A 21,581-nucleotide genomic window follows, 5' to 3' on the forward strand; every position below is an offset into this window, starting at 1 on the left:
GTATTTTGGAACCAGGGTTAATATAATTTTTTGCGTAAATTATTTTTGTTTTAAAAGATGATTCAGTAAAAGAATCTTTAGAATATTTTCCTTATTAAATACTATTTTAAGAAAACCATAATATAAAACTTTTATAAAATAAAGTTTAATCTTTTTTTTTTTTTTTTTTTTCAAATTCATCTTTAAAAACGCCACCATAATAACTCTATGGTGGCTAATATAATTATGAAATTTATGAATTCAAGACAATTTGAGTTTTACTTATAAAAAAAATAATAAATAAAGAAATGTCGACATGAAATTTTCTAGCTTAGCTTTGGTATAAAGTTTAATGGTTATTTTTAAATGAATCTTGTATTTGAGTTTGACATTTAACCAGGGCGGCTTAAGGGATAGGCAGGTGAGACACCTGCCTAGTGATACAGGCTGAGAGTTTCACACCCAAAAGGTAACCTATTAGGTGGAGGAACTCCACCCATTTATAAGCTCAAGACCTCCCCAATACGCTTCCAATGTGGGATTTGTTACATTCTCCCCCACCTAATCCTGTGACGCCCTAGTTACAGGTGGGGCCCCCTGCCTACCCGTCCACCTCACTCTCATGTGAACCCACAATCACACGTGGACGTCACTGCGTGGGCGCTTGGCAGGACATCGAAAGACGAATTGAGTCTGCTCTGATACCACTTGATACGGGCTGGGAGTTTCACACCCAAAAGGTTAACCTATTAGGTGGAGGGACTCCACCCATTTACAAGCCCAAGACCTCCCCAATACGCTTCCAATGTGGGATTTGTTACACTAGGGCCCCAAAAAAAATGGGGGCCCAAATTTTTTATAAATTTTTTTTTTTTTTTTTTGAATATCTTACAAAAATGAAAGTGGTTTATAATTTCTTATCCAATCCAAGGGACCCCCTAAAAAAAGCCAAAAACCCAAATTTATTATAAACTTTTTACATATATTCCCACCCAAAGTTTGATAAAATAGCAAGTTTGTACCTCTAGTTTCATATATTTTAGTTTATACCCCTAAATTAATATATTGAATCTCTTTTAACAATGAAAGGCTAAAATAGTAATTTACATATCTCAAATGACTCACCCCTAATTTAATCCCAAAATTTGACATTCATATAAATCATCTCTAGCCCTCTTCTACCGTCAGTGGTTTGGAGTTGATTTCGGTTGATTTCGGTTTTAGTCGATTTTCTCACCAAAATTGACCGAAATCATCATTTTATCATTTTCCAACCTTGATAGTCCTCAATTTGGCCAATTTTTGATGAATCTCGCAACCCAACTCTACCACACGACGACCATCTTCAACCCTCTTACCAAAACCCTTATTATACCTCATCTATTTACTCTACCAATCGTCAACCATCGATACCTTTTGGGCCGTAACTTCTCAAGCCTTTTCTTATCAATCTTGGCATTGGAAATCACTTATTTCACCACCAATTACTTCTCCAACATCTATACTCCAAAACTCTCCACCAACCTAACCTTGTTAGCCTGCCGATTGTTGTCCACCTCTCCTAGTGATTTTTTTATCTCAAAAGGCAAAAAAACAAAAAAAAAATGAAATAATTATTTAATATATGCTTATATTATTAGAGGGTCCCAAAATAATTCCTGCCTACGGTCACAAATGTTCTAGAGACGACCCTGCATTTAACATGTCAAGAAAGTATTCATATTTTCCTATTTTCATTTATCACTATTATTTAAGGATGTCACAACAATCTTCTCCATGACTTAAAGTTTCACTACTCCAAAATTCTATGAATTTTAAAGTTCAATCTCAAAACTGTTTTTTAAAATATGTTGTCAGACATTTCCAATTTTAACCTAAAAACTATTTAATTTCTTAAAAAAAAAAAAAAAAAAATTTTATGTGCTGAACCTGCCTTTAAGTTAAAAAAAGAAAAGAAAGCAGCATTAAGCTAATAAAACAAACTACAAATTGTTCAGTATATTTATAAAATAGGATGACATTTTTATTCTGAAAATAATGTACCACGCTACTCATCTATTTAACAATGCGCTTCAACAAATTTTTTGTTTCTAAGAATTAAGAAAGTAATGAAAACAGTTTGAAGATATTGGCATATCAATCCACCAACACTTATTTAACTCGACAGAGTCCTTCAAACAAAAGAGTATACCAAATCACACAACACCTTCAGTACGGTGATACTGATACAGATTGAAATGCTTAGTTGTATTAACTTTAATTGAAACATGCGTACGCAAACTTCTAAGACTCCAACACCATACTTGATGAGATCCAGTTGGCTGACAAAAAAGGGAAACCTTGGCATTACCAGTAAATCCGTATGGACATAAAGGTGTATAAAATTGAACAGATAACTATTGGCATGGAAGTAATAAAGAAAGAAGTTACCCGTAAAGAATTTGTGATTATATGCTCTTCACTAAGAGGCTTCAACCACAGCACCTCCCCTGTCTGCAGGTTCATAGTATGATGCATTTTCTGAAGTGTCGAGGCAAGGACTGGTTTTAAACTGATCAATAGGCTGGGGTTCAAGCATGGGACCAGGCTCTTTGGATCCTTGGGGAGAAAATTTTTGTGTAACATTAGAAACCTCTGGCTTACTTCCCATTGGCAAGTTCATTAAATTCATTGTTCCATGATCAATGGAGAATTTAGGTGATTTAGGAGTCTCATAATGTTTTCCTAATTGCTCCAATGGCCTATGAAAGAGCAAAATGGCCACAGCCCGGTCGATGGGATTGGTTTCTGTTTCTGCATCAGGCATTCTAAGATACCTGCATTACCATCACATTCAAGAATCCAAATTTAGAAACAGTTGAGCTTCGCGTATGAAATGGTAATGACTAGATGGTGTCTATATATACTAAAGACCAACAAAATTTATGAAAACAAAACCCGACCATGAAATAATCATTAAACTGCAAGTGATTTTGCTTAAACAAACACAATTTCTGAAGCCTAATTGATCGGTATGAAACCACAGAGATTTGCAGATAAGCCTGAGCAGAGAAGCAGATTTGGAGAAGCTAATAAATGTAATTATTTATTGCATTCATTTTATATTTACTTCTAACTATTTAAGTTCATTCTATGTTTTCTTCTAAAGGAGAAAAGGAGAGAATAGAGCAAATATAAATCTTAAAATGAAGAGGCATGGAATAAAATTGCACTACAAACTATCTAATAATTAGACTTAACAAAAGAGGGGAAAAATAAATTATCAAAAATAAGACCTCCCAAGAGATTGTGATCAAATCTCACATTGGAAATACGATTCTACATTTTAAATACATAACATTTCTATTTCTAAAAATTAGCTTAAGTTTTGTGAAATTATAGTGATTGTCTCCCTCTTTTCCCTAAATATCATTCAAACTTTAAAATCTATACTCTTAAATATGTTTCTTCTGCTCAAGTCTTCATTTATCTGTAACAGTTTCAAAGATACAACATACATGTAACTTTTGTCCACTTGTGCATACTAACAAGTTCAACTGATTGAATCTTTCGGGAGTGCAGGAGAGGTATTGGAATTAAATCTAACTCACACCAAGAGATGCAGGGGTGTGTGTGTGTGTATACATTGCTAGAGTGGACAATAGGTCCACTTCTATATCTGGTTTTCTGTTTCAGATCGAAAACAAAAAGATACCTAGAATTTTGAGCATTTGAAGTTGAAAATGAAACCGCATATACTGTACTAACCTGATAGAGCTATTAGTTTCTGCTTTTGCAACAACTTCAGGTTCTTCCATGCTACTTTTGTTGGTACTACTTGTATCACTAGCATAATGCCTCTGCATCGCACTTTGTGCCAGCCGAAACAAGCTATCCCGTATACAAAGTCTTATTCTGACATCCAACTATGATGAAACAAGGATTTCACATTTACTCAAGTTCAAGCAACTTTATAAAAACAGGAAATTAGCAGGAAAATAAGACTAACCTTGGAAATAACATCCTGAAGGCGGTAAAGCACTGTTTCCCCCACCGAATAATTATCTAATGCCAAATTGATTGTATTGGAGTCATCTTGCTCTATAGGTGAATTTGGGTCAAAAGAAGAAAGAGCACTTAGATCTTCAACTTCAAAGTCTGCTCCCTCAACATGTTGGAATTGGTTTTCTTGGAACTTTTGAGAGATGGAATGATCTATAGAGGAAACTTGATGACTGAACTGTTGCTGTTGTTTCTGAATGGCAAGCATAGCCTGCATTTGTTGCCGCCTCCTTAACTTTTCAATTTTTTCTTGTGGTGTCATAGCCAGAGTATTTGCTGGAGCAGTTGCTGACTTATTAACTAATTGTGCCTTACCTGGAAAAACTTCATTACAAGAAAGAAAGGGTTGGTGTGTAAGTTTCCCATATTGAATGTGTGGCAGCACAGGCATGGCAGGATATGGCTTTGTAATGTTCCCATACGTAGAAGTCACTAATGAATTGGGGATTTGATGGTACTGCAGAGTCTCAAATTTTTGAAGCTGCCTTGGCTGACTAAGGACCAGTGATGGGGAAGACTGTAGCATTGTCTGAGCCAATTGGTTCTCATACTTACCCATTGGGTTACCAGTGGGAGACCAGGTACCATAGAAATCTTGCAATAGCTCTCTTTTTTCTTCTGACTTTTCCCGACCTTTCAACAGAATTTTTTGCCTGTATCCCTGTAAAGATTCAGGAAAATAAAATGATATAAAGTTGCTAGTTTGGTGGAAGAAAGAATGCAAAAACCTTAGTTCGATACATTATCTAATTACATTGTTTCCTATATACTCAAGCAAACAATTATGTGCTTCAGAAATACAGCTAGCCAGGCCTAAAAGAATATGTGATCTGAAGCAAATACAAGCAAGTCATCTGATGTTCAGATTTCAAGGAAGAAAAAACTGAATGTTCATGCAATTCCAGAGGTAACTCTTTTACAAGTTTCAGTGAATAAGCAAATGTCAACATGAAATCAAACAGTATTTTTCTGGTCTGAACCCAAAGTAATCTAACATATTAATAATCTTAATAAGAGACTAGAGTAATAATTTCCAAAGTAGAGTTCTTTCAAAGTAGAAAATTAGTTTTACTTGTCAAAGCTCCTCAAGCAATATTGAAAATGCACTATTCTTGCTGAACAAAACTTATGTAAGATGCAAGAGCATACAAGTTATAACTTCCCAACCTACTTATATGCTATCCGCTGAACTTTTCAGCAGAAACTAGGATAACATTGTTGCTTCATATAAAGTTTCATTTATCAATGTGCTAACGACTCACCACAATAAATAAGACAAAAATAGAGGAAAAAAATGTCATATGCATTACTAAATGGCATGAAGTTATTTGCAAGTGCATTCGAGTTATGTACTAAAATAGCATGTAGCCCCTATATTTCTCTGTATCAGAATGCCTATATGTTTTTATTGCCTCACTCTCACAAGCAAGTAACTTTTGCCTATTAAAGAAAGCAAGCAAATATATTTATATTACATATATTGAGCTAGAACAAGCAGCTAAGATTATTTCAATCTAAAATGGCACGTTGGTTGCAACAACAAGAGATCTAATAAAATAGACCATTAATTAATACACCAATAATCCATTATACTTGTACCAATAGCTAGATGCCAGTTCTGAAACTTCGGTGCCTTGAATGGTAAGCTAATGAAGAACTCTTGCGCAAGGGCTAGACTAAGATCTATACTGTGTTTATCACATCTCTATTTTCCTCTGGTAAGATTTACCTCAACATAATATATATTTCATATTACATGTTGGAATAGAAACCATACATGCAAGGACCGAATTACCTGGTCCTGCAGGGCTGAGGATTTCCCAGTCAAAGACTGGCTAGGGACCGGGCTGCAAACAAAATATTATTATATGATAAATTGTTACCAAAGTAAAATATTTGAAGTATTTTACTTTAGTAAATTCAAAATTAATTTCGATTATATTTTTCTTAAATAATAATAGTGTTTGTAAAACTATATCTATCTTGTTACTATGTTTCTCCTTATCTCCTTAGACCATCAAGTATTCTCTTCCCCAATTTCTTTACTCTCTCTCCTCTGTCCTCTCTCTTGTCTGTTTTATCCTTTCCTCACCAGGCTCCTACTTGAGACTCAAAATTATTCTATAATTTTAGTAGTTAAAAATAATCAAAGCATGTAACTGCTGAAGTAGCTCTAGATGTCCCCTTTCTACAGGGGATCCTTCAAGGTCTCTAAACGCAAAAGCTCTTGTAGGGTTGTAAAATTGATTTTATTAGAAGTCTAGGTCTTTTTTTCCAGAGTTTGGCAGGTGAAAATTAAAACATCTCTGTCTATAACAACATCGCAAATTGCCACGGCTAAGTGTTTCTTGGAACAAAGGTAAATGTCTCTCACCAAGCTATACATTTTATTTGAAACTAAATGTCTCTCACACCAATGCAAGGCAAACACTTGTCGAAGATAAGTCTATTATAAGCAAATAACATTTTATTTGATACGAATTTATCTAATGTAGAATATTGAAAAGTAACAATAAGTAACTTATTGTGAGGCCAAGAGCCCAAGCATAGCCTGGTTGACCGCTGCAATTGCCGGGTGTGGTTGTGAGGTTGTGAAGGCCATGGCGTCATGACCACCATCCCTGGTTTGACTTTGATGTTTTTATGGTTTTGCCTTTGATATGGATTGGATGGTTTTGATTTGAATTTATATTGAGGAACAATATGTATTAATTTGAGTTGTGTCATGATAATAATTTGTGTTTGTTTAGAAGAATATCATAATGATTTTAATTATCTAAGATGTAGAATATTAGTACCGTTGGAATTAATGTTAAGTGAGAAGGAAAAAGAAAATTTTCTTGACTCCTGAAAACAAGCACTATGCGGTATAACTATTTATATGATCAATGTTTTTCAAACTTCAAATGAACAAGACATGATATATGCAATAAATATTCATTTTTCTTCATTCATCTATTTAATTTTGTTGGTTATAATATTAATATCTAATATTATTATTTTTATTGTCTTGGTCAACTATTAGATGTTAGTTGAGATATTATTGTAAATATTTATATTAATAAGGTGAATTACAAATAGATAAAATTTGAAAAGAATGAAAATAAGTGAGGGGAACTAGAAAACCTATAATATAACAAAAAAAAAAAAAAAAAAAAATAGAGAGAAGAAACAAAAAAGTCAATGAAAAATCATCATCTTCAACAACCTCCATAATTACAAAATAAATTTGTTTTAGGTATTCTTTCCAAATTTATCAATAATAACAATATAGAGGTTTTCAAACATTTTTTTTTATCCCGAAGTCTTATTATTCTTCTTCTTTTAAATTTATGCATTTAATTTTTATAACCAATTCAATAGGTTTGAAAAACATCGATCATATAAATATAAAGGATTTGGAACTCAAAAAAATAAAAATCACAAACAATAAATAAAGCAGTTGGGATAATGGTTTGTATAAGATGTAAAATTAAACTTATTGGAGAGTTTGAATTTTAGACTAAGAGAAGAGGTGTATCTAGCTTGATGAGATTTATACTAATGAAATATTTGACCTCTAAAAAAGGTAACTTTATGGTAAAATGGATCCATGACGATGTTTTTTGATGAAAAAAAAAAACCTTAAAAGTGGGTGCTCTGTAGACAGTTTTGAGCTTGTTCCTTGGACTAATTTCCATAAGCATTTAGTAATGGCCAAACTTTGATTCTTGAAGAAGGTTGCTTGATAAATTTTCATTTTATTTTTTAATTAGTGGGATTGGAAAATCATTTACCAATCAAATAATAATACATGGCATTATCAAATCCAAATAAATAAATAAATGAAATCGTGGGAGTTATGGAAAAGAAATAGGCGAGAAGTTTTTTCAGATTGAAATTCCCAAAAGTAAGACATAAATAAGAATGAAGGAGATACAGAAAATAAGAGCAGGATAAACTAGGGAAAACAGCAAGAAAGGGAGAAAATCTAGTAGAGATAGAAGAGTAAAAACACAAAATACAATCCAGAGGGGAAAATCTGAATCTTATTCCATAATCAAATAACATAAACTGAGCATGAAAACAATAATGAAAAAAACTTTCATTTATAGACTCATGAAACCAAATCCTAATCAACATAGAATTCAAATAATTCTAATCCTGATAAAGCAATGAAATATGAAATATATACTAATCTTAATTAAACAAAGAATCAATAAAATAAAAGGCTAAATCAACTTATAAATGATATAAATATCTAAAAATACTGAATCAAAAGATATACGCATGCACAACTCTAAGAAGCTAGAGTGTTGGGATGTAAGCCACCTGAATTGTTTTAGATTACAAGGTCAGAGAGAATCATGGTGATAAGATTTTAGACTAACAAAGATATCAATTATTAGTAATAAAATAAATATATTTGTTTCTCATACTAGAACAGACATAGTTTATACAGTTATGTAGTAAGTAAATTCATATAGCACAATAGGAAGAATATATGGAGATACTCCATACAATTTTTACACCTAGAAAAGGTTTCTTCTATAGAAATGGGAAACTTCAATTAAAAGCCTATATTAATTCTGACTAGGCTGGACGTGTGGTAGACTAAATTTCTAAAAGAAGCTACTGCACATTTATGGAAGGAACCTAGTAACTGGGTGAAGTAAGAAATAAAATGTGAAGATAAGATCCACTGTTGAAGCCAAATTTACAGCTGTGGCTCAAGGATTATGCAAACTTATATGGTTCAAGAATATTCTTTCAAATCTGGAGCTAGATTATGAAGTTCCCATGAAATTATATCAATGACAACATATATACCATCAACAAAGGCCACGATCTATTTTAACAAATTTCATTTACTCGCTTTATTTCCTTCACCATAGTATAAACTTGATTAATTTCTAAAACTTAATGGAGGGGGAAAAGAATAAAACAGATTGATAAGCAAGAAATAAATAGATAGAGAAAGAGAATCAGATAGATAGTAAAAGAATCAGATAGGTTTAAGAGGAGAAATCAAGAAAGAGAGATAGCAAAGAACTAGAATAGATAAAAGAACCAACAGAAGAATCAAGGTAAGGGGAGAAACATAATTTTATTACGTAATCAACCAACCCAAAAACAGTAATGAAATAAGCCTTCATGAAACCAAATACAAAACAACTTAAAATTCTAATAATCCAAACGACATTCTAATCCTAATTAAACAATAAAACATTAATAAAAGACTCCTAAATAAAATAGAACTCTAGAAATAATAATCCTAAAAGTAATCCAATTTCTCCTACATCAAAACTTGGAAAAACTTTCACTAAAATAACACTAGATCTATACATTACCACTAGTGTTATTTAATCACCTAAAATATAATTGTGTCCCTCCCTTTTGAGGGGTAATCCATTCACATCGACGGATACTTAATCCACCATAGTATTTCACTTTTCCCTCTCATTAATATATCTTTTTTTTTTCCATTTCCTATCAAAAAAAGAAAAGAGTCAATACCTATTTTACCAACTTTCGCCAATAGTTTTTTGTGAAGGGGATTGCTCTACCCACTTGCTATATTTACAGCTATCAAACTTACCTATTGTATTATCCACATATCATGGCAAAATAATAGAAGTTTTTCTAGACATTCAAGTTAATAAGGACGTTTTATCCAGCTTATAGTTTCTGCAGTTGGTATCATGTGATTGTGCTAAAATGGAAGGTTCTGCCGAGATGAAACCTGGTTTATTCATTCTTAGTTGGCTTTCTAGTTTTAGGATCCACAAACAACAATGAGTCCAATGCTAGAGGATTTTATACTATTGTTTGGATCTGTACTTGATAGCTTAAGCCATTGGTTCAAGTGATTAGTTCATATGATATCAGAGTAAAAGCTCATGAGTTCAAAACCTCCAAATGTCATGCACCAACATTTGTATTTGGTATGGAGCTTGTTTTTGTCAGAATTGAAGCTTGGCTCACACTACATGTGAAGGAGTCTATTCAAGGGTTTATACTATTGCTTGGTTCCTCACATGAAAACTTAAGTTTTTTTCATCAGGTAATGACTTAACATCTACAATATTAAACACAAGACACTACATTACAATCCTGGCCTAATTTAGTAACAGAGAGAGAGATACCTTGCTTGCAAAGTCATCTAGAGTCCAAACATTTTCAGAAACTACGCGAGAGTTCAATGCATTGGCATTATTCCCAATATCCAAATCACTCTGCAAAAGCCAAATAAAATTTGAATTTATATTGATTCACTCATTCAAGATATAATACAAAGAAGTTCAGAACAGTTCTCCTTGCTAATTGACTTTAGTTACCTGATCCTTCACTTTGGGCTTACTTTTACTTCTAGGATATTTTACATGATCCAGGATTGCATGGGCACTCTGCAGACTTTGAATAGGATTACTCAATTTTCCACGGCTAAGGGTCAATGACTGATCCTCTTCTGGCTCAAATTCTGATTTAACTTCCACCAGGTCAGATGAATTCTTCAGTGCTTCTAACTCCAAACTTGGAGAGTCTGCCACTAGGGGAAAAGATTTTGCTGGGCTGTCAGTTACATCTTTTGTAGAAGACCATAGCTCATCAGCACTACCCAGATTTACACGGCTAAATATTGGGTCATCATTGCTGCAAAATCATCACTTGTGAGGATATTGAGTTAGATGGATATCATTACAGTATTAAAGCATAAATGGGGAACAAAAAAAAAAAAAAAAAAAAAAGATTGAGCACAAATATAACGAGGCGACATCTTAATGATCTAGACGTCTACTTTTATTGTAGACTCAAAGCCTTAGTATTTATTACTTCTTTTAGAATCTTTTTCTAGAATTTTGTGATTTGTTTCCTTATTCTCAGTTTTTTTATGATTTGTTCTTTTGCTAGAAATTTCCTTGCTAGATTGAATAAGAGAAAAACTTTCTTATTCAGATTGATCCTGTATATTAGATGTAAACTTATGCCCAATATTGTTGATTTGATTTACTAGTTAACTGTCAACCTAAGAGAGTCACCCACATTCCTTCAGAGCTCCTTGGATAGATAAAACCTCTCTATCAATCACCAAGGGGTGTTTAGTTCCTCTCAGACTAGTATTCTACTCTTAAGATATAACCATAATGTTCTCATGGATGTTGTCTATTTTGTTTTTAGCTAAACCTCGGCATTAGAATCATGATTTTAAGAATTCTGAAAGAGATATTATTTATCAAGTGTTTGCCCAAGGTGGTAAGACCATTGCCTTGAGGTTTGCCACGCCTTCAAATGATTCTACAGACCCTACCAATTCCTGTAAGGAAAAGCCAAAATCTAAGCCCACACATTCAGTGTCAGATAAAGACAACCTTTATATTTGCCTCCTAAGCGATTTGCACGTGCAACTCATGCAATAGATGTTATGTTTTGCTTAGATGTTCAAGAATAATCCATAGGATTCCTTAGTGCCTAGTTAAACCATTCCCTTGAGTTGAACTAATTGTTGGGAGAATCTAGGGTTGTAAAACCTGAAGAATTACTTGATGAGCAAAGACATTTAACATGATAGTGACTCAGTTCCAAATTTCCAACTCCCTAACCTAACCCACTCTAGGATAATGCAAAGACAGAGTTGAGTTGAATAGACAAATAAAGAGTTTAAAAGAGAGAGTTTTCATTTGCCATAGACTAAGTACTTATTCAATTCTTATATTACTCACCCTAGGACGGATATATCTAGGAGGATGTGTATTGATAATCAAGCCACAATCATTGTCAAGTGTAAGATTTCACTTGATTGTTAAATCTTTCAATTATGAAAAGATGGATTCCGTAACTATCACATGCAGGGAGTTAATTAATAACTAGAAAATTAGGAACTGAATATTGGTTAATTAAGAAACCTATATCACTATTATTAGTTGGTTTGTATTAATTAAAATTAGTTTAGGGTGCATTTGATTTAGTATTTTAGATAGTATTTTTGAAAAAGTAAGAGCCGGGTGGTTACTACAAGGTAAGATTTAAAAATTAACAAAAACACCCCATAGGTTTGTTAATTTACTAAATACCCCTGTAATAAAATATTAAAAATTAACAAAAACACCCCCACCCACCCATTAAATACCAATAGTCGACCACCACCGTTGGAGCCCATAGGGTGGTCGGAGTCGCTGTATCAGCGCACGATCGGGTGAATCTAGCCGGTCGTACGCCGATATGGCCTTTTCCAGCCAGATCCACCATGGATCTAGCCGAAAAAAGCCAGATCTACGACTAGATTTGGCCATTAACGGCCATATCTGGCTGCGTTTAATCATTAACGACGGCCAAAGATATGGCCATCATTGATGGTCGACAACGGCCATATCTTGGCCATCGTTGACGACTAGCTACGGTTAAAGATCTAGCCGTCAATAGCCAGATCTTTGGTCGTAGATCTAACCTTTTCCGACCAAATCCACGGTGGATCTAGTTGGAAAAGGCTATATCGGCGCACTACTGGCCAAATCCAACCGGTAGTGCGCCATTATTCAACTGTGGATCTAGCCGAAAAAGGCCAAATCTACGGCTAGATCTGGCTATTAACGGCCAGATATGGCCGCGTTTGGTCGTCAACGATGGCCAAAGATATGGCCGTCGTTGATGATCAACAACGGCCATATCTTGGCCATCGTTGACGACTAGCTACGGCCAAAGATCTGGCCGTCATAGATCTGACATTTTCTAACCAAATCCACAGTGAATCTGGTTGGAAAAGGCTATATCGGCGCACTATCGGCCAGATCCAGCCGGTAGTGCACCATTATACTAGATTCTAACCACCTTCCGGCGGTGGCGGTTGGAATCTGGCAAATGTTGGTAGGTGGGGTGTTTTTGTCAATTTCTAAACCTTTTTTGGGGGATGTTTAGTTAAATTAACAAACTTAGGGAGTTTAAAAATAATTGAATAAAATATAATAGTATTTTCAGAATAGGGAAACAAATGTATATTTTGAAAATTATAGGAATAAGATAGGGCAAAAATAGGGAAACAAACGTGTACTTCAATTCTTGCATTACTAATTTAGTTTTATTTTTCATTAAAAGTTATTCCTGTCGACTAGGTTAATGATTACCTTAATTTAGATTTTAATTAGGTTTCAAATAGTTAGTGATCTCCATGAGTTCAACTCGTAGACCGCTAGAATGATACTCCATCAAATTTTGGGAGCTTCTGAATTTTATCTAAAACCATATATACATTTTAAGCTTTTCCACCTGCTAGCTTATGCTTTCGGGTTGATTTCTCTAACATTTTAATAGAGGTAGGCATACTCTTTGGGCTTCTGCCTCAAAAGACTCTGACGATACCTCTTTTTTCATTATCCATCTTAACTGGTCCGGGTAGTAAGTTGATTCTGGTATTTTAAGATTTGTCTAGACCACAGTATTTCTCTTGTTTTGGTATTTTTTGCACAGGTTTATGATACTCTTTGTAAAGCCTTAGCCCCTTTTAGATGGGTTACTTTTGTAGTACTGGATTTCTAATCCACTATCAAAGTTTTTTACATTAATATACAAATCTACGTTTCCTATTAAAAAAAAATAAAAAAATAAAAAAATTGAGGTTGGCATACTTGTTCCTGATTCTTTTGCCCCTTTCTTAGATCTTTCTTTACTCTATTTGCAATTAACACGACAAACCCATTCTTTCTCATGCCCATTTGTTAGATCTTTCTTTATCCTGTCCTTCAACTTTACAAGACTATCTTTCTCCAGGCCAGTTGTTAGATCTTTCTTTACCCTGTTCAACTTTATACAACCCCAACCTTTCTCTAGCTGCATGTGATACAAGGTACTCAAAAATTCCACCGAGCTTAAGCTTTTGAATTAATTTCTCTAACAAAGATAGACTGATGGTCTCCCAATAGCAACAAAAAATTCCCACATCATGCTCTTTGCCAGAACTTAATAGAAAAAAGAGTTAAAATAAAAATATACTTTAGATAATTGCTAAACCACTAAGGTTTTAGTATAGGATTTGCAAAATTATACTGCAATAGGGTGCATGAATAATGATATAGAAAATGTGAATTACCTGAAAATTTGGTCAAGATCATCAAAGCTTCCAATGTTAGCCCAGCTGTAGTCAAAATCCCCTTGGTCTTTATCTTCATGGGTATTTTGGAAAATTTCAGGATCTTTATCAAGTTCGGGTTTCACTGCTGTTAAAAGTACAGGGTGTTACAAGAAAGGACAAATATCTTAAACTAGATCATGCTATCTACTTTCTTTTCCAGTATAAGTGTTCTTACCACCAGTTGTTGAATTATTTTTGGTAATTTTATCTATCCTATCAGAAACTTCTCTACCGATGGGATCCACATCTGTTTTGGCAGTATTAGATAAAGATAAATCAGACCATGAGCCCAAGCTGGATCCTGAGGCAGATATTCTTTCATTTGAGATAAAATTGGAACTGCTCTCCAACTTTCTTCCATGAAAATCAATTTTAGCCCTTGGCGACTTACTCTCCAAAGACATAATGGTTGTAGCTTCTTGACTCAATTCCTTCTTGTTGCAGTAATCTTTAATTCCCTCTTGATATGGGACAATATGGTCATCACCCTTCCCAGCCTCACCCCATATTATATTTGTAAGCTGAAAATAAAATAGTGTCAAGCATCAGCTAAACATGTGACAATTTGAAAAACAACAAATCTTCAAGCAGTTCATAGTATTAAAATTTGGCAATCTGTTAACAATAAATCACAATGATAATGATCAAAACTAAAGCGCTGCTTCAAATCAGACAGCTAGGGAGGTAAAAAGTTATAACTAAAATAAAATTTAAACATTTCAATAGATTTAATACGCACTAAATATTGGAGTTCATTTATTATACTTTCTGCAAGTAAAACATTTATAATCTTCCTGGATGAGTTTTCATATTTATGAAACCATGAAATACCACTTCCAAACACCATCAATATATTTTCATATATGTCATTGGATTCTTTTGGTATTATGTTTCTAAGCTGAAATAGTGTCAAGCATCAGCAAAACATGTGACAATTCAAAAACAACAAATCTTCAAGCGGTTCATGGTATTAACATTTGGCAATCTGTTAACAATTAATCACAGTGATAACGATCAAAACTAAAATGCTGCTTCAACTCAGAGAAATAGCCAGGGAGGTAAGAACTTGTAACATAAAATTTAAAATTTTCAATAGATTTAACAAGCACTAAAATATTGGTATTCTTCACAAGTAAAACATTTACAGTCGTCCTGGATGAGTTTTCATATTTATGAAACCATGAAATACCACTTTTAAATACCATCAAATATATCTTTTTCCATTTATTTTATTGGATTCTTTTGGTAATTCAATTTATTTTAGATGCAGAATGGATATAACATGTAAAAACATTTTCGAATTGCCTCCATCTATACTACAAATCCCTAGGCATGCCCATCATTTACTAGAAAATGTTGAATATGGCATTCTTTCTGCAAGTTGTCTTTATGCATGATATAATGCATCATGGACCTGAAGCATAATTATTTGTTGGTTCTTTAAGTTTGAGATCAAGGGCCAGCAGACCCAGGAAGGTTTCTCTACATGTCTCATGAAACTAGCATCAGTTAAACATGTAGTATCTCCAAGAGAATAAATTTCTGTCTTCTGCTCAATATCACATGCTACGACAGAATCAAACCTCAAGGTAAGAAATTCTTCGCAGAAACACAGCAAGAATTAAAAGCATCATCAAGATATGATTAACTATAACTGACTTTGAATAACATCGATAAAGCATAAAACAAGTAAGTGCAAGATTGGATGCTTTTCCAAAGAAGAAAATTTAAGAAATTTCTTAAAATGTAGTTTTTTAAATAATTCAATTATATATTTATTTTTTATTTAAAAAAAAAGAAATTTAGAAATTTAAAAAAATATATATATAAAGTAAATGGCTGGTAGCCATGGAATCAGATATTGTTGATAGATAACAGTTCCATTTGATATTCACTAGCCAATATATAACATGCATTGGGTTTCGAAAGAAAAGCAATGTAGAACAGCTAGATGGATGAAAGACATAGGATGGGGAGCAAATTTTCAGAAAATTGAAGTAGAAAGAATGTGTCCAAGGCCTGGATTAAATACTAAATTATTTTTCTTCGTATTTGACTACTAGGCCCTATTTAGTAATACGAACTATGTTGTATAAGAGGACAATTTAGTAATAAATAAGCTAATTTATATGTTTTGTTGAAACTTTACATTGCATTAACTAATACCAAATACAAACAGTTAATACACAGACATAATACGACATAATACCAGTAGAAAGGTAGGTTAAGGATGTATTGTATTATTTACCAAATCTCATATTTTATATTTTACCTCAATTAATTAAAATTATCTAATTTTTTTTCAAAAAATGAATTTACAAAAAAATTTGAAATTAATTAAAAGCTAATAATTTAAAAACTAGCCAAAAAAAAAAAAAAATGCTGTCATTGGCATTTAATGCTATTCTCCACCTATAACAAAAATGACCGACGATACAAAAACCTCATACTTGTTAAAGTTTCGCTGTCATTGAAGCAGTCCAGTGGACTGAAATAAACAATTAAATTTCCAACTTCACTAACATCAACAACAAATGCTGGGGCTTTAAAGTACACCACTAACATCAATGGATAAATTGTCTACCTTCAATCATGTTGATATCAACAATGTGGTCAACAGATCCCATATAACACTAGTGTCAAAATCCGGCAACCAGCAAGTGACACTATTTTCTTCAATTTTTTTATAAATAATTGTCTTTAAAGATTTTTAATTAAATTTCAAGAAGTTAAAAAATTTAATTAGAAAATAAATCTGATCTAATGAACGCAATGGTGCAACAAGCACAATAGTATATTTTGTATAGTATAATACAAATACAATGTTATATGGTATAATACATTAAAATACAATGCAAAATTAATCTAAGCTAATAAAACAAAATGGTGAACCAAACACAATACTCTCTTCCGCACAATATAATAAAAATACAATGTTATACAGTATGATACAATATAATACACTGTAGCACGCAAAAAATGGTCATATTGTAGTGTTTAATATGACAAACTCATCACTTTGCCAATACATTTTTGAACCTCCAACTGTTTTCTAATCATGCTTCTATAGGGTTGACATCTTTGTAATTATACATCACCCACCTTCTAACTCCAAAGCCTATTGACTGCCAATTGATAAAGTATTTATATCTTGGATGACAAATTTTGTTCTCCAAATGATAATTGTCATCCTATTCGGTTCAGCGAAAAACTACCCAACAACTAATGATACTTGACTTATTGAAGAAACACTCCACCATCTTGATTTTCTTTGTTGAAGTCTTATCTATGGCCTTGCATCACCGAATTCAGAATGTTCTCCACTTAGAAAAAGGGATATAGAACATCACACAAATTTGCACACATATGATGGGTATAAACAGGAGACCTTAGAACTTACTGAAGACCACTTAAGAATTGGATATTATATAACTACCACTTCCACCTTTGGGTAATAATATATCAGCCTTAGGTCCCATCGAGGATTATCTCCATTTTCTCATTATATGATGGGTTTGAGGTGAAATAGAGTATTATTAGTCGATGCCTATTAATCTTAGATTATCAAGTGTGATTATAGTTCACCTAGATCTAAGTCTAATTATGTTTGATTAACAGTTTTCTTTATCGAAAAAAAAATGAGGGGTTATGTGATTAAAAATGCCAAACCTGGCAAGTGCATGACAATATCTGAAAATATAGGGGTACTTAGTGAGATTTTCTGCATTAAAATTGCTTTGTAACCATAAACAAAACCATAAAGATGTAATCACACAAACTCTCTCCTAAGGCAGATCTTCTTTCCAGAGTTCCTCGTTTTTGTCATTCCAAACAGACCAAAAAGAATTGTCAAAAACCACACCAACACAGCATCTTGAGCCATCACTCCTCTTCCAAAAGGAATATGATACTCCACAAATAGAGGTAGTATGAACTTTCTCTCATTTCTCAAATTCTAGACAATCCAAAAATAATTGTCAAAACAGCTGCACCTCCACAACATCCAGAGCTTCCACCAACTTTGACACTTTATACTCCGGCATAAAATTCAATGGCACACATTTAATCACAGAAATCAAAGATGCTATCTCCTCCAAATTTCTAGGGAAGTCGAAAACTTTCATTGAAAGTTGTTCAATAAAGCAATCAACTTGCTTTCAACAGAAGCTTTATACACTATTTGCAGTCTATAAATTCTATAAATGATTAAGAAAGTGGAACATCCCCAACTACTCTCATCTCAAAACAGAAATCTTTTCTTTTTCTTTTTTCAATTTAAAATAGGTTGTAAAACAAGATTCAGAAATAACTTTCCATGGACTTCTAGAGGCCACCCACTTTCTTAGGCTACATGCAAAAATACTCCATACAGCCTAAAATGTGTTAGGATTCTACAATCTCACACCCACCAAGTGTGGTACTTAAGCCTAGAAGCTCTCCCACTTATTAGGCCGGTCTTTTGGGTTGGACTCTCCCTTGGGCCTGAATTCTAACATTGGTGCTTTCGTTGAGAGTTGGGTTACGGAAAAGGCTACCTATAGGCTAGATTAAGGTGCAGTGTGCTCTCCTTGGAAGGGGGTACTGCATTGAATAATTGATAGGTGAGCGAAGCCACCAAAAGGGGCAAAGAGCTACGTCGGGTCAATGTCGATAGAGTGATAGAGTGGAAGCCATCATGAACATCAGCTCTTGAAGGGGGGTGCAATGTTAGGATCGCCCAAGTGTGGTACTTAAGCCTAAGAGCTCTCCCACTTATTAGATCAGTCTTTTGGGTTGGACTCTCCCTTGGGCTTGAGTTCTAACAAAATGCCATAGAGAATTGATTTTAAAAGGAAATCTCCACATAACATGCCTTATCTCTTTTCAAAAAATTACCAATTCCTATGTCATTCTTATTACAAGAATGTGAAATTGAATTTCAAAGTAAAATGAATTTTCTTCCCGCAACTCATCCCTTTACACAAGAAATCCTCTCATTAACTTTTAATCCTGCCACATTTTCTCAAACATTTAAAAAGGGATAATAGATTGAAAGATCTGGCAGTACCAAACTTCAAGTGATCCTACTTTTAATAAAAAGCCTCCCTTATATCCCTAAAATCTGTCTTCAACCTTCGCAACAACTGATTATACCTTACAAGTAAGTCCAAACATTTTAAGGAGGTCAATTACCACGAGAAAAACCAACCATTTCAAATTAAAATTGGTCATCAACAATTTTAATTGGTATGCATAAGAATTGATCATTACAATACGAATTTGACGTATGCAAAAGCCTTTGTACTTTCCAAAGCTTGTGACACTGTCCACTCAAAACTCACAATGCGCCAACTCTTACAGCCATATCAAATGGTGATAGTCAAACACAATTTCAATAAAAGTCTGCAACAAATGATGGTTTCTCATATCATCTACTCATAAATAGACTTTCAGCCAATCTTCAACTTCACCAGGAATTGATAAATATCAAGCACTTCTTCAACCATAGATTTGTTATCCAGGATCTCTTCACAGAAAATTCATACAATTGTACTTCCTCAAAAATTAGTGGAACATTAAAACCATCACTAGACATATCAAAATCATCAACAAGGCCATCGTCATCTACTGTTTGCAAATTTGAATCGGGATTCTTTAGCAGAAAATTCTGAATTACCTTCAAGCAGTAGAAGGTGAAACCGAACTCTTACACCACTAATAACTGTATAAACAACAACGGAATGTTAGTATATACCTCAGTTCTTTTTAACTTCTCGTTGTATTGTCACTAATGGTACTAGTAGATTTAGTAGTCTTAACTTGTCCAATCAAGTACACAATAGCATCAAGCCTATAAACCTTCTCCACATGTTCATCTAGACCAAGTGACTTGTCTAGCAAGCATGATTCATAAATGATTCAAGCTTTCCTTTTTTCCCTTTCGAAATGGAATTTTTATCAAAGAATTACTTCTTTTTTCTGAACAGATGTATGGTTGAATGAATGGTGGTGTTCTAGGGAACTGGTTGAGAAGAGTATCTGGAAGGAAGCGATTAGGATCAATGTTGAATTTGATACCAAATGATGCACGTGGTACGTTGCAAGTGAAACTAATGTGCGGTAAGGCTAATAAAAAAGTCTGTAGATTCTAAGAATAATAATGAAGAAAACAAGCCAAACTATTGTTTATCAAAAAAATACTAAGAATGAGCAATTAAAAACTGTTGATTCTACATAATACCAAAAGAAGTAACATAAAAGAAAAATCAACTCTAAGAAAGCGGTAACATCATCTACAACACTGTGCCACTATATTTGTCCAATTTGTTCAATGGGTTGCATTCACCACAACAAAAGTCTCCTCTTTCCTAGAGACACTAATTTCATCTCCTAAAAATTGAACCCACTTTTTAGACCACTAAATTCAAACTGTCATAGACTCCCAATTGACCAAGGTAACCCTTTTTCCTAGAAAGATGACGAGGCACTGGTTCAAAGTTCATTGCAACTCCAAAACTGCCTAACCATTCTTTGAGAAAAAGTTCCACTCCTAACTTATGACCCATCACAAAAACCTTAACCCATTAACACTGAATGCAGATATGTTGAATAATTCATTAAACAAATATGATTCAAATAACCGAAATCAGATTTGGAGGTGAATACATAAACAAAAAAATCAAAAATCTAGAACTCTCATCAATTTCAATAAACATTACAGAAACTCTGAAACTAAATTAATTTCATTTTCATACGCACCATCATAAAAATGAATGATAAAATAAAAAAAATAAAAAAAAAAGTAAAAAACAAAAGGATTACCTCTTCGTCGTTCCAATCAAACATAGCTAAAGAAGCCGCAGCAGAAACCAGACGCAGAAGAAAATTCAAGAATAAGCTCGAATATTACTCCGAACATCGCCAAACTACTCTTTTTTTTTTTTTTTTCTTTTGAAAGAAAACTAAAAGAAGATAACTACAGCATCAATGTTTCTAAACAAGAATCGAAAACAAAACACTTTCTTTGTTGCTAAACAAAATTTGAAAACAAAAGAAAGTTAGCGGAAGAAAAGCCATGCATAACAAAGGAAAGAGAATTTAACTGTAACAAACTCACAACTGGATCCCAGTTCACGTGAAGTTCACGTGGGTTTGATTGGTTTTATTTGGTGAATGGTGGACTGTGTCGTTACACGTGGCGGAGTGTATCTTAACTTGTGGTTGGGAGACGAACCCGATCTAATGTTTACAGCTTGGCATTTTTTCACATTTCAATTTGCATTTCATTTAAGGAGTTTTTTGGCCCCTGATGTTTTCCGTAAGTAACACAAGGTCCAGTTAAATCTGATAATAACACTTAAGCCTTTCAAAGATAACAGTTTTTTTTAAATTTCTTTTTTGAAAGTCCAAAATACCCCTAATCTCTTCTTATATAAATGAAATTTAAAATTTATAGAATTATAAAAAGAATACGCGACTG

The 21,581-nt window shown here is 33.5% G+C and overlaps 1 protein-coding gene across 1 annotated transcript; it reads right to left on the bottom strand.

Moving 5' to 3' along the window:
* Positions 1-1,991: 1,991 nt before the first annotated feature.
* On the bottom strand, positions 1,992-21,223 carry LOC116144851 (protein LNK2-like). Its single transcript, XM_031430277.1, has 9 exons — positions 20,924-21,223; positions 14,298-14,643; positions 14,081-14,207; positions 10,338-10,653; positions 10,146-10,235; positions 4,864-4,994; positions 3,968-4,718; positions 3,727-3,884; positions 1,992-2,795 (listed from the first exon to the last, which is right to left on the bottom strand). The coding sequence occupies exons 1-9, from the start codon at positions 20,945-20,947 to the stop codon at positions 2,441-2,443; spliced, it is 2,298 nt and encodes a 765-aa protein (XP_031286137.1). The 5' UTR covers positions 20,948-21,223; the 3' UTR covers positions 1,992-2,440.
* Between the last annotated feature and the right edge of the window lie 358 nt (positions 21,224-21,581).

Source organism: Pistacia vera, unplaced genomic scaffold, assembly GCF_008641045.1.
Source record: "Pistacia vera cultivar Batoury unplaced genomic scaffold, PisVer_v2 Contig459, whole genome shotgun sequence".
In the NCBI taxonomy this organism is placed as follows: domain Eukaryota; kingdom Viridiplantae; phylum Streptophyta; class Magnoliopsida; order Sapindales; family Anacardiaceae; genus Pistacia; species Pistacia vera.